Source organism: Alligator mississippiensis, chromosome 1 (assembly GCF_030867095.1).
Source record: "Alligator mississippiensis isolate rAllMis1 chromosome 1, rAllMis1, whole genome shotgun sequence".
Taxonomy (NCBI): Eukaryota; Metazoa; Chordata; order Crocodylia; family Alligatoridae; genus Alligator; species Alligator mississippiensis.
Genome location: NC_081824.1, coordinates 424,429,529 through 424,442,446, shown reverse-complemented (window position 1 = coordinate 424,442,446; position 12,918 = coordinate 424,429,529). Strand labels below are relative to the sequence as shown.

The window sequence follows — 12,918 nt, the reverse complement described above, 5'->3', positions numbered from 1 at the left end:
TGTGTTTTCCTTCTTAAAATGTTTCTCAGAACTGGAAACAATATGAGGGCTAAGGTGTAACCAGCTCTGAGAAGATGACCTCCTGCATTTTGCCAGCTGCCTTTCATTGCTGCCTCATGTTGACTTTTGTAATCCACCATAAACCCCAAGTCCTTCTTGGCAGTGCATTGGCAGTGCCAATGCATTTACCCCCCATTCTGTATTTTTGCATTTTTTGTTTTCTTCCCTAAGTGTGCTATCTTAAGATCATAGGAAAATAGGGCTGAAAGGGACCTCGCAAGATCATCTATTCCAGTTCCCTGCTCAGGGCATGATCATCCCCACCTAAACCATACCAGCCAAGTATCTGTCCAGCCTGCTCTTGAAAGTTCCCAAGAATAGAGAGTTCAGGATTTCTCTAGTTATCCTGTTTCAGTGCTTGACCTCTCTCATAGCCAGAAAGTTCCTTCTAGTCTCCAACCATAACTTCCTCTGCTACATCTTCAGGTCATTGCTCCTAGTTGTATCCCCTACAGCCACAGAGAAAAACCTGTCTCTACCCCAGGGATGGGCAAAATGGTGGATCCAGCTGGCAGTCAGACTCCATTTCCCAGCAGCCCCTGTCTGCATGGCTACTGGCCAGTCTCCACAGAGATCCCGGGAATGAGGGGCCACAGAACTGGGGATCTGGTCCATGCTGTCATGGCTTTACACTCCTGGGGTCTCCATGGAGGGTGTGTGGCAAGGCATGCAGCTGGGTGGGGAGCTGCTTCGGGGCTGAGATCTTGGAGCAGTGACAGCACAGAGCCAGGGCAGAACTGTGATCTGCTTCGTGCATGCCCCTGCCCGTGGATCATGGCCCTGCCCTGGCTCCATGCTGTATTTGCCCCAAGATCCCGGGGTCTTACTTCTACTTATGGCTCCATCCTAGCTGCCTGGCTCCTCGTCCTGCCTGCATGGGTCTTGCCCTTGGCAATAAGTGTGAGGCAGATGGGCTGGGGTGCCTGGGCAGGGGGACTGGGTCCAGTGGCAGCAGCCAGAAGGAGCTGCTGCCAAGGGGCTGTTGGGAAATGGAGTCTGCCGCAGGTCATACTTTGCCTGTAACTCTTCTGTCCTCTCTGAAATTGCCCTTCAGGTATTTGAAGATTATTAAATCTCCCCTCAGCCTTCTCTTCTCCACACTAAACAACTGCTAGTATTTTCAGCCTTTCCTCATAGGTCTCTACACCCGTGTCAAAAAGTTGTCCCCAGCATGCTCCAGGAATTTGCTGGACTGCTTGTGCACTGCTGTGCTTCCCTCCCAGTAGATGTCCTGACAATTTAAAGTCCCCCATGAGAACCAAATTCTGCAAATTGGAAGCTTTTTTTTAAATGGGCAGAAGGCCTCATCCACTTACTCCTTCTAGTCAATTGGCCTATAGCTAGCACCCACCATGACACCCCATCTGCTGCTCTCCCCTCTTGCATTTACCCAGAGACCTTCAGCTGGCCTACATTTCACTTTACACTGCACCTTAGAACATACTCTTCAGGTATCTAACTGATCATTCTGTCTGAATGTTGAGAAGGCTTTGGTTATTGCTTCTAGGGGCGTGCGAAGCAGGCAGTATTGGATTCTGGTTCAGCCCAATTCGGGGGGCAGTGATTCGATTTGCTGATATGGATCACTCTCCCGATTTGTTTGATTCGGCCGAATCTGAAGATTCGATTCTGAATCGGAGAATCAGCGATTCGGCCACAGACACAGCTTTGTATGTTTTTTCTACGTACCTCAAGGTACCAGGCATGGCTTGTGAATGCTGAGATGGTGAGGCAGATGGAATGTCCCACGGAAGCACGGATAAGTCCCCTGTGTGCTTGATGATGGGCCCGGAAGTGGACCAGAAGTACTTTTGGTCCACTTCTGGGTCCACTGCCGAGCATCTGGGAGACTCCCCCACGCCCCACTCCAGCTGAGTGATAGGCCACAGGGGGATCCCGGGTGGTCCCCTGCATGCTCTGCGGTGCACCCGGAAGTGGACCGGAAGTACTTCTGGTCCTCTCCTGGATCCGCTGCCAAGCGCGCGGGGGACCTGCCTGTGCTCCCGTGGGATGCTCCATGTGCCCCACCATCTCAGCGTTTGCAACCCGCACCTGGTACCTTGAGATACCTAGGAAAAACATATAAAGCCAAATTGTCGAATTTCTCTGAATAGATTCAGAGTCTTCCAGTTCGATTCAGAGAGATTAATGGGTCTCCTGCTTAGATTCAGATTCGGCAATTCAGCCACTGAACCGGGCTGAATCTCCTCCGAATTGAATTCACGACTGAAGCTTTGCACAGCCCTAATTGCTTCCATTTGCTAAGTTTTTATCCAGGTCCCCTGATTCTTTACTTATCTTTGGGCTTTTGTCCCCATCCTCAGGTGAACCTAGTTGAAATCTCTCCTTACCAGATTAGCAAGCCTGTATGTGAAGACACTCTTTCCTCTCTTCATCAGGTATAGTCTCTCTCTTCCCAGTTGCCTTTCTTCTTGGAACAACACCCCATGGTCGAAAAAGCCAAACTCCTGCTGGCAACACTATTTTTATAGCCACATTTTGACCTTCAGGATGTGCCTGCTGCTGCCTCTGGCTTGACAACCACCTCAGTTACATCTCCTTCTCCCTCCCACCCAGAGCTATGTAGTCATTCTTGATCTGCTCAAGGTCGCCTCAGCAGTATCGTTGGTGTCCACATGGAGGAGCAACATGAGATAGGTAGTAGTCAGAAGGTGGCATACATCGAGGCAACCTTTCAGTTGCATCTTGGATGCAGGCTCCCAACAAGCAGGAGACCTGAGCGAGCAGGTTAAGCTTCACTCATGGCCTCATACCCCTTCCAGCTGGAACTCCTCCCCCATGGTCTAGAGCAGTGCTTCTCAAAGTGGTGGTCCGCGGACCAGGAGCCACCGGTTGCCGGTCCACAGCGAGTTGCCAGGAAAGAAAGAAATATATTTTCAAAAGTATAACATTGATATGTCATAGTGCCACAGTTCATATGTTCCAATACTCCAGGTGATGTCACGTCCTGCGAGGTGTTACCAGATTTGCCCGTTACTTTGGGGTGTGCTCATTTATTAGGGATAGTTTCTAGGGTCTTGGTGATTCTGTCAATGTGCTGCTTGTGTTACTATATGGAGCTGTATTTCTCCCTTCTGCAAGCCCTCACCCCCAGTGGAGCTATCTTGCAGGACTCAATCTCAATGGGACTGGGTTCCTCCAGTCACCAAATCAGTCATACACACAAACACACACAAATTAACGTGGCACGCCTGATCTGGCCAGGCTGATCAGCATGGACAGGCTGACACCCTCATATGCCAAGAATCAGTTCATAAGAGCAACAATAAAATGCAGTCAGACACAAGCACACAGGTAAACAGAATCCCTCTGAATCCGGCTGGGTGTCCAGCTGACACCCTCATGGGCCAGCATTCAGTTCATAAGGGCACGTCTGAGTCAAACTGGGTCAATCAGCCTGTACAAGCAGATCCCCTTATGTGTTTCAAACTCAGCACGTCCCAATCTTTGGCCTCTTGATGAGCAAACGCCACAATAATTTAGGCTTCACAGGGATCTTTAGCATAGGTAAAAGAAGTGTTGCTGCAGAGCACAGAAGGAAAAAGAAGCAGAGAAGGAAAAATATACCCAATTACTACCAGTTTGCCTATAAAAGTTATTTATTGCTAAGCATATGAAATATATAATAGTACTAGTAGTAATAGACAAGCAAAAGAAAAACAAACACAAACAATGACAATACTACCCTGGTTTCACTAAGTATTTGGGGAAACTTAGCTCAAGCTTAACTGATACAGTTCAGGTTCAGAAGTTTATGCCTAGAAAGAAGAGAGAACGCTGGGAATCTCACCGAGTCCACGGTACCCAGGCTGCAAAGCTGACGGGCACAGTCCGTAGCACAATCCTTGAAGAGAGAGACGATCTGTTCTTCCAGCGTCCCAAGAACAACAGGGGATGGTGTCAGCACAGGAGTTTTCTTCTTCTTCTTTCTTTCTCCTTTTCTTTCTCCCTGCTTCTTCTTCTTCCTTCTCTTTCTTCTTTTTTTTTTTGTTATGCACACACACTTACAGATTTTTATACCCTCAGTTCAGCTGCTTTGAAGCACCCTCAGTAGTGTAAATCATTGTCTTTTCTATTGACAAGGGGTTATCTGGTTTGGACCATCTCAGGAAACTGATTGATAATCAGGAAACATTTAAGATTAGGGAGTAACCCAAATACTTGGGAGCCAGCTTGAGATTCCTATGGATGGCAGATATCCTGATGGGATATCTCATGGTTTCTTCAGGAACAATAGATAGCTTGCAGTATCAGGATTTTGGATTTTTACTTGTTGTGCACAAGCCTCAGCTTAGCATGACTTTTCCAGATTTTACTATAGTCTTTTAACAGACTTAAAGCAATTATTGGGGTGCTCATAACCTTTTGTGGAGAGGACTCCCACCAGTCGTCTCGGGAAAGATACGACAACACCTGGGATTAGGGCTCCAGCAGGCTGGATGCTGTGATGAACCCTTAACCATTGTTCAAATGTTGCCCGTACCCCCTCGGACTCGGTCTCTTGCCTCAGCATTCCCTAACCCGGCAACCGAGTTTTAGTCAATCAAGTTTAAACAGGCCTCCCATAGTGGGACCGGGGAATGTACGGCCCGAGATGCCTATTAAACTTAGAGCTGTGTGTGTGTGTCTGGGGGGAGAAAAGTCCTTAGCAAATCCAGATTAGAACTGGTCTGATAAATGCTGAGCTGGGTGTGTGTGAACATTGGTTAATTAACATTGGAAGCACAGATTCCCCATCATGCAGCGCTCTCCTGCTTCTCTGGTCCCAGAATTCACTGCAGTCTCTGCTTCAGGCTTTCTGTTTTCCATCTCTCATGTAAATGAATGGTCATCTGGTTCCATCTCGGATGTAAATGAGACCTAGGGCAGTTGTTTCACTCTTATCACCCTTATCTGGAGAGTTTTAGGTGCGTCTCTCACTGCATCTTAATCAGTTTTGTTTAGGTATAGGAGGGGAGGGAGGGGGTGGGGGGAGTCCTTTGTGAGTCAGACAGACTGCATCCTGTGCCAGGGTTGCCCAAGAATACAGAGCTGAGGTGTAACAGAGGTGAGGAAAGAGAAAGAAACAGCCGGTCATGCATTTGTGTAACGCTGTTACACGCAGTTGCTGCCACCTGGCTGAACCAGGCGCCGGTCCCTGGCCTGCTGGAAAAAAAATTGCCAGTCCGCCACATGAGAGTTTGAAAAGCACTGGTCTAGAGGAGGGAGCCACCACCTGTCACTTGCTCTTGGCAGCAGTGGTCGCGATCATTGCACCTCTTTCGGTTCATGGCTTGGCCTCTTACATTTCCTTGCATTTAATTTTGTCTGTAGTCCAGTTCCCATGTTTACTATGATCCTTGTTGACTTACTAATCTTGTCCTTCTGTCTGGAACCCCTCCCAACTTCTGAACTTTGCAAGCTAGATCAGGAAAGATCAGCCCATCCCCATGTGTTTATAAATTGATGTTTTTTATAATTTTTTTTCTGGTAATTTCCCAGATATTGAAGTGATTGAAAGTACTGATTGTCTTGTTTGTTCCCCAGGTCCTATTCCCCCCCTTTTTTACTGGGCATTTTGTTAGTCCTTCTTCAGTCTTCTAGACCTTACTTATCCATGACTGCGAATATTATTGTCAGTCAGTTTCTTCAGCTGGCTATTTCAGCACCCTAGAATTAATTTCAGCAGGTCCTGCTGACCTGAATTCATTCACAGTGACCAAAAGATTTCTGACATACTTCTTACTTATCTGCAGTTTTCCTTGATTGATATTTATTTATTTATTTTACTTGCCTGGTGGCCATTTTAATTTTTTTGTGAAGGCAGAGGTAAATTGATTATTGAGAAGCTCTGCTTTCATAGCATCTTCCTTCAATACCTCACCCTTCCTAGTTAGCGTGTGCCCAGAGTTTCCTTGGTTTGTCTTTTCTGACACATTTTATAGAAACTCTTTTTATTGTCTTTAGTACCTCCTGCTTGTTGTCTTTTTTTCTAAACTTTTGCCTTCATGGGTTTATCCTTACATGTGCTTGCTATTCCGTGGTGTGTAATTCCTTAGTGATTTCCCTTTCCAGTGCCTTCATTGTTTTCTTGGTTTTTTTGAGATGACTAAGAAACTTTCTGTGGCCGCACTAGTCTTCTGCAGTCCTTTCTTTCCACCGCGTTGGACCAGCTGGTTGTTGAGCCTACAATACTTTTAGGAACTAGCAGCTGTCGTGGACCTCTTCATCCTTTAATCAGTCTATCCGTGGGATCTTACTTACTGTTCCTTTTGAGTTGGTTGAAATCTGACCTTTTTGAAATTCGGTGTCCTTGTTTTGCTTTCCTCATGCCTTCTGTCTCAGAATCATGAAATCTGTCATAACATGATCTCTTCCTCCCAAGGTTTTGGTTACCTTTGTGTTTCCAACCAGTTCTTCCTTACTGGTGAGGACAAGATCTGAGAGACTTTACTCTGTAGCTACACCCTCAATTTTCTGAAACAAAGTTTTCTCTACATAGATAAGAACTTCCTGGACATTACATGTTCTGGTTTTTCTAGCACTTTTTCTTAGTATACTTCCCAACAACCTTTGTTTCTGTAACTTCCACATTTTTCCTGGAAGATATGCATCTGGTATACCCATTTTAGATGACATGGTTGTTATGTATTTTTTTAAAAAGCGTGATGTTGGAATGCAGGTGAAAAGATGGTTTTAGCTCTAGAAGTTTTTCAGTCACAGGTAAAAATGTCAATTTCATCTGTCTTTTGAGTACTTCTTCATGTTGATGCTATTAAATTTGGCATATTTTTGCATAATATTTAGTCTGTTCTTTAGAGAGAACCAAGTCCTTGAATAGCAAAAGAATTTTGGGTCAGGACTGATGAAAGTTCACACATGTATGAGAAGAAATTTGTATGATGCACTTAAAAGAGTTTTATATAACATTACATTATTATTTCCCAAACTTTATGGACATTTAGCATTCATGCAAATGAGGAATTAATTTGTTGCATACTTCTAGGTTTTCTAATTCAAATTAAGCAGTATTTAAACATTTACAAGTGGTGTAGAGGCTTTTTTTTTTTTTAAATATAGAACAGGAAGAAAGGCTGCTTGCAGATGTAAAAAAAACCAAAACCACCAACAACAAACCCCAAACAAAAGGCGAAAGACCTGGCACTTCAAACTGTGTTCCCGCACCAAGCCCAATGCATGCTCAGAAGAGACAGTAGGTTAATTGGGCCTGGCTTGCCCAATATCTGTATAGATCAGGTGCTTCAGTGTAGGGCTTTTTGGCACTGTTATCTAATAGCTGATTGAATCAGTTTTAGTTAAGAGCGCCAAAAAGCCCCACTGCACTTGATTTATGCAGACACTATGGAGCCAGATCCAAGTAACATGCTGCTGCTTCTGGTAAAGCACTTTTTTCCCCCCCCTTCAAATGTCTGCATGCAGCCAGAAACTCAAGCTAATTTCCAAAATAAACATGAAACATTCTTTTACTTCATAATTCTTCTGAAGCATTAATAATTGTTCATTGGCATATTAGTAGGTTATAGAAACCTAATAAACATTGGTAAGGAGAACAGTTCCTCAGCATTTGAATGGTGTTCATTAATGGTGTGGAAGGGTGCTATAAAAAGCTAAGCAACTGGTCTTTTCTTGGCTAAGTGGGGAGGATTCTTTTGTTTCAGTGGAAATTTTTTAGGTAAATAAAAGTAAAAACAAAAGCTAATAATTTTATTGAGAAAGCGTAATGTACTTTGAGAAGTTCAGTAACTCTTGGAGCCATTCAGGCTTTAAAGAAATGTGTCCAGGTAAACAGGATGGTTTAATATCTAGCCCATCATGAAAGACTTTAGATTTTACCATGTCTGAAAATAAGGCAGTGGTAAAATGTATATTTTTTGAGGGATTTTACTGGAAGGTTCATAGTATAGCACTTATTAATTTTCATATTCTTTTTTTTTAATGCCTGATGCTGTGCTGTTTAAATTTAGTATGCATTTTGATGCAGGATCAAATCTTAATGCTATTTGATTGGAATGATTGTTGTACTTATTAAAATAGCTACATCCCTGTTTAAACAAGACATGCTTAATTACTTTGATGCTTCTATTTAAATATACTCCACTAAACAAACTCATTTCCATGAAAAATTAGTACTGGAATTATATTCTATATCGGGGGGGGGGGGGTCAAGTATGGTTTATGGCCTGGATCCACCACAGAGATGGGTCATGTGGCCCACAGAGCTGGCTGTGCCTGCCAGCAGTGCAGGACCCCTGTCCCTGCGGCTACTGGAGCCACTGTTAGGAGGGGGTCAGCACCCAGGAGGTGAACCGCATCCCCAGATTTTGTTTTGGTTGCTGCTGGTCTGAGGCTGTTTGAGATGAGTGTTGAGGAGCAGTGTTATTAACTCCCTGGCTCCTGACCATAGTAATGGGGCTTGAGTGGCAGCAGTGTTAAATCCTTGACAGCTGGCATTGACAGAATAGCTTGGGCAGTTGTGGCAAAAAGCCTTCAAGGCCAGATCCAAAAGTAAGTTGTCTGGCTTGCAAGAACCCCCACGGCCTAGATCCAGCCTGTAAGAAGCCCTGTGGTCTGGATCTGGACTGACAGCTCATGTGAGCTTGGCACACACCTGTTTTAAATGATCTAAGGACCAAATGTAAAGTAGGATTACCATATTTCCAGTTCTAAAAAAGAGGGCACCTGCTGTGCAGCGGAGGTGGGAGGGAGGGTGAGGCACAGTATATTAGTGGTGGGGGGCAGTGATATGGCAGTGCCTTGCCCCTGCCTATTCTGTTGCCCCTCACTCCCAAGCTACATTCCCACCCCCCTTTGGTGCCCCTCAGTCAGAAGTCACAGCCCTCCCAGCCCCTCACTCCTGACGCAAAGCCCCCTGCTCACGCCAGCCCTACCTCTGTGAGCATAGTTGCCAGGCTAGCCACGCCACTCCCTGCCGCCTTCCCCTGCTGGAGGGACATGCATGTAGGGCATGTACCTCCCCTGCCCTGCTGCAGCTCTGGACCCACACATGCACTCTCGCTCCTGGATGTATGGTAACCCTATTTAAAGTATTTTTAAAGATCACAGTGGTTATCGGGAGTGTTGTGTTTTTTTTGTTTTTTGTTTTTTTACCCCTTCAGCATGTTTCCTTTGGCCATTAGTTACTCTGTGTGTTTGTTCTCTAACCTACTGAGAGAGTTAACTTTTCAATGCATAGGCTGTTCATAAGGTGTCCCACCCAGTCATCTTGATTGGGACTTCAGTGTACACAATACTGGCTGATTATAGAATCATAGAGAAGTAGGGCTGGAAGCAACCTCCAGAGATCATCTGGTCCAGCCCCCTGCCTGAGGCAGGATTATCCCTATCCAAAACTATAAAACCATAATCTAAACTCTACATAAGACTATGGTCAATGTATGGATATAGAGATACATAGTATGCCCTGCTTCTGTTGGCGTGTTTTCTTGTTGGGAAATGTGTTACAGCCTTTGTTTATATTTTATATATCAGTTGGGGAAATGTTTAGAAAATCATTTTGGGATTTGTCAATCTTTGCCTTTGTCATTCTCCCTTTTTTAAAGAGAAATTAAAGTTTCTAATAAAAGCTGGCTGCAGCTTTTTCCTGCTTTTATTAGATGCAAGATAAATACCATTATACTATTCACTTCTCTTAAGTGGATTGTGTCTTGGGGAGGAATATTTCTCTGTGACATTTTCAGTAATTGTGCAAGAGCATGGGTGCTCTGGAATCAAGGTGAAATGCAAAACTCTAAAACTCCTGGTTCAGAGGTAATACCTTTTACTAGGCCAACTAAGAAATCTCAAAAAAATAATTTTATTTGCAAGCTTGCGGGCACGTGTACCCTTCTTCAGGCTGAGGGAAAATTAAAAATGGTAAAAGTCCCCATAGGTAGAAAATAAACTTCATTTTGCATAGAGGAAGCTGAAGGTGGATGTCTAATTGTTAACCTTCATGTGAATTTTTTGAGATTTGCTTAGTTGGGCTAATAAAAATTAGCATCTCTGAACCAAGAGTTCTAGAGTAGCGATTCCCATACTGTGACAGATTGTGTACCACCAATTTAAAATGATACAACCTTAAGTACCACCAGCAAATTTTTGTCATATAAATAATTATAATAAATCTGTTGATGCGTACCACTGACGGGTTGTCTGCATACCACCGGTGGTACCCATACCACAGATTGGGAACTGCTGTTCTAGAGTTTTGCATTTCTCTTTGTCTCAAGACCAACATGACTTCCAAATACATCCTAGGATCAAGGTAGAACTTATATTGCCCTACTCTGAATTACTTTAGTGACATATTTTCTCCCCTAGTACACGGCCCCAAATAAGTTGCATACCATGTTTTTGGAAAGACAAAATGAAGTTGAGAAAAGGTTCCCCTCAGATTATGGCTATGTAGAGCAGGGACAGAGCCCAGTCTTCAGTTTACTCACCCTTCCTTTCCTGCTTAGACTAAAGCTACAGTTTCAACCCTTTCACAGATGAATTGACAGCAGCTCTTGACAACTCTAGCTGCTGCTGAAGACTGAACTAGATGGATCTAGGATTTTGAAAAATGCTAAAAGCAGCCTTCAGGGCTGTGAACTAGGAGAAGGGAGGCCAGAAGTAGGTAGCAGATGGCAAAATTGTTGATGAAAATAGCTTGATTAGCAGAACATCAAGAGCATTAAAAAGGAGGGGGTTGTTAACACCCATGGAATGAAGAGCAGTTAGCAGAAGTCTGGTAGATTTATACAGAGCTACTCAACTTACTCCTTCAGCACTATCTGAATAGAAGGTACATTGTTACTACCAGGTGGTTGGTTTTAAAGGGTGGAGCAGGAATTAAATATGGGGTAATTGCATCACTGTACCCCCACCTAGATCCTATTCCTCCTGGACTTTGTCCCTCCCCCAAATGTGGCTGCTGAAGGGAAGTGAAGAAGTAGTAGCAGGCATTTTACAGCATCTCTCTGCCTCTGTGCTGGGCAGAAAAATCAGCTTCCTCTCTTTAAGATGCACACCCAACTATAGAAGGCTGATTTTTGGGAGAAATGTATGCATGATACGTGAGTAAATACAATATTATGGCAGTACCTAGTCTTAGTTATGGACCAGGATCCCAGTCCCAGGCTCTGTTTATCTATAGATAGAATGTGAGTTTGTGCTACATCGGAGCTCACAGTAAAGAGGACAACCCCTTTCTTGAAAAGCTTCTTCTACCTATTGAGATTTTTTTTCTCTTTTAATAGATGGTTGTGAAAACCTTCATGGATATGGACCAGGACTCTGAAGAAGAGAAGGAGCTGTATCTAAACCTTGCTTTACATCTTGCTTCAGATTTTTTCCTCAAACATCCTGATAAAGATGTGCGCTTGCTGGTGGCTTGTTGCCTTGCTGATATTTTCAGAATATATGCTCCTGAAGCTCCATATACATCACCAGATAAACTGAAGGCAAGTCGAAATAGCACCAAAATGCATATATATTCCTCCATGTCTATTCTTAAACTGAATTAATTAATGATTTGCTTTCTTCCTTCCTTTTCAGTTACTTGTTTTTGTTTTATACAACTAGTTAAGTTACAAAACCATTTCAAGGCTTTTATTTGGGGAGGGAAAGGGGGTAGACAGGTTCTGTCTACATTGCAAATTTTTGTTAGTTTTAGTCGGTATGGTATACTTGTAACACTTGCATTGTAGATGTAACAATTGGGCATTTATATCTGCCAGGATCATAATTGGAGGCCTCTTTCAGTAATTAATATTTGAAAGGGTTTGAAATTACATTGGAAATATTTACGTTATTTTAAGACTATAAATTAATATTGTCAGTTCCCAATTATTAGACTTTTAACTTCCATTGGATATTTTTGTGAGAGAGAACAGCATAATCTCCTCCATAAACAGATTTAGGCTAATGATCACTAATATTTTTCACTGGGTCAGTGGTTGGCAACTTGATGCCTGCAAAGAGGTGTGGTGGTTGTTCTAGTGTTTTTTTTTAAATGTGGCCTGCCAAGCAAGTTGGTACAAGACTGTGTCATGATGAAAAGGACAAAGCTGTGTTTATTTCAGCCTGCTGTTAATGAAAAGTTATTGACTGCTTCTTTAGGCCATTTAAAGGTGATAGAATTGTCAGTCTTTTCAGGTTTATAGTTTTATTTGGGTGTAAGTGGTAATTTTGGTTGTCAACTTGATGGTTGCACAGTTATAAAAATGTGTAAATTAACTTTTTCTTGAAATGCTTTTGAACCCACTAGATGGAGATGGTTGATTTAACAAAGCATCTTCAAACCTTTTCTTTGTTACAAAGTATTTTTTTTTCTTTTACAGCAGACTAAATTAATTTTCTCTCTTTTTCTTCCTTTCATAAAATCAGTACTCCTTTGTCTTCTACCCACAAAATCTCAAACAGGATTTCACTACCCAGTTTGAATTGGGATAATACGTTTGGGCTTTTACCTCAGCAGCAGTGGAAAGTAGCACTGCAAAAATTTTCACATTTAAAGATCTAAATGCATCTAACCTACCTGTTGCAAAGAGAAACCTACCAGTGGTACAGTTTAGATGCGCTGATATGGGAATAAGTCAGTTATTCTGGCTGCAGTACGAAAGAGTTTTCATACAAATGGAGTTAATTTCTTTTCACTCATGGTCGTGGATCCAGGATTGTGGCAAGGGTGTTTCAGCCACGCCCCCCTTTAGCTGTCTGATGGGTGTGCAGTGAAGAGAGCTTGCTGTACATTAGGCCACACTCTTTGGCTGTATGGTGCATGCTGCTTATCACAACTCTGGAAACCAGTGAGCTCTCTTGAGCTCACAGTGCAGCTCCATCTTTATGTGCAGT

At 43.3% G+C, this 12,918-nt stretch overlaps 1 protein-coding gene across 4 annotated transcripts in view; it reads left to right on the top strand.

Annotated features, from left to right (window-relative positions):
* The window catches only part of PDS5B (PDS5 cohesin associated factor B), a 169,131-nt gene that overhangs the window by 36,807 nt on the left and 119,406 nt on the right, over window positions 1–12,918 (top strand). For all 4 annotated transcript variants that reach the window (XM_019498287.2, XM_019498288.2, XM_019498286.2 and 1 more), the window contains exon 3: window positions 11,322–11,525. In XM_019498287.2, the coding sequence (XP_019353832.1) occupies window positions 11,322–11,525 (204 nt within the window). The remainder of the gene's footprint in view (window positions 1–11,321; window positions 11,526–12,918) is intronic.